The sequence below is a fragment of the Galeopterus variegatus genome, unplaced genomic scaffold (genome assembly GCF_000696425.1).
Source record: "Galeopterus variegatus unplaced genomic scaffold, G_variegatus-3.0.2 Scaffold16932, whole genome shotgun sequence".
NCBI lineage: Eukaryota > Metazoa > Chordata > Mammalia > Dermoptera > Cynocephalidae > Galeopterus > Galeopterus variegatus.
The window spans coordinates 8,461-9,556 of record NW_007743043.1 but is presented as its reverse complement, the minus strand read 5'-3'; the positions used below and the strand labels follow the sequence as shown (position 1 = coordinate 9,556).

The following is a 1,096-nucleotide window of genomic DNA, read 5'->3' as shown; positions in this document are numbered from 1 at the left end:
TTAAAAGTTTAAAACCCAGATCAAGCATCTCTGTACTGGAAGGTTGACTGAAAAATCTCAACAGGGTGAGGGGAAATAGTGTAGAAAAGCAGAAAATGTATTTGCCAGAGTACATTTTGGCAGAAACATGTGATTTATATCAAAGATGTAAAACAAATGGTAGTTTGCTAATAATGTAAATTAATGATTGTGAGCTCTAAGAAAGACAGTTTTTGCCAATTGTAATTGTATTTCCTCTTTAGGAGATATATGGCTTTTTAATGTAATTAAATGTATTGTAGACTATTAACAAATCTCCGAGAATTACAGTATCAAATACTCTGTGTATTAGCACTCACATCTGTTATTGACAAGCTCATTCTATATAACCTCAAATGTAAAGAGATTGAGAGTTATATTGGCTGGGTATAAATTTGAACTTCATTAGTCTAACTCTGTGATTCTGGTGAAGTTAATCATTTGTATCTCGCATTTCCNTCCCTGTGTCTCCTGCCTCCCTGTGTCTCCTCCACTCACTTCCTCATCCTGATACAGGTTGCATAACTTCTTACACGCACACCGGAACCTTACAGAAGGAGGGGCTAGGGTAGAGCTAACATGCTATTTTGTGGCTTCTTTTGATTCTCCCAAGGGGATCAAACCTCCAGCTTTCAGGTGAGACACAAGAGGGATATTTAATGGTGGTTAGGAATATGGAACTCAAAGTGTATTCTCCACTGGGCCCAGGTGTCCTAAGGGTAAAGGAGAGAAATAGGACAGAGACCTGTGATTTCCTGATCTTCAGAGGGGAAAAGCAAGTAGATTACAGTGATGCAACATGAGGGATACAGCCCACAAGGACCTGAGAACAGGAAATATATTCTATTTAAAATAAATTAGGACACTTACTTCAGAGGCTATTCTAGAGACTCTACAATTGGAAGTAACTGCAAATTGTATTTCAGCTACACCGAAATGACATACTCCATATTTTGAAATGTAGTTTATCCTATTATAATAAATTAAGATAATTATCTTTGAGGAAAAGTTAAATAAAGAAAGACTCAAACTCTGCTGAATGCAGAGTAACTCCCTTATCACAGGTAAGGTGTAAAGG

General features: G+C 37.0%; 1 protein-coding gene across 1 annotated transcript in view; it reads left to right on the top strand.

Annotated features, from left to right (window-relative positions):
• Nucleotides 1-692: 692 nt before the first annotated feature.
• The window catches only part of LOC103582603 (olfactory receptor 5AP2-like), a 6,049-nt gene continuing 5,645 nt past the window's right edge, over nt 693-1,096 (top strand). Inside the window, exon 1 of the mRNA XM_008564151.1 lies at nt 693-774. Within this exon, the coding sequence (XP_008562373.1) occupies nt 693-774 (82 nt within the window). The remainder of the gene's footprint in view (nt 775-1,096) is intronic.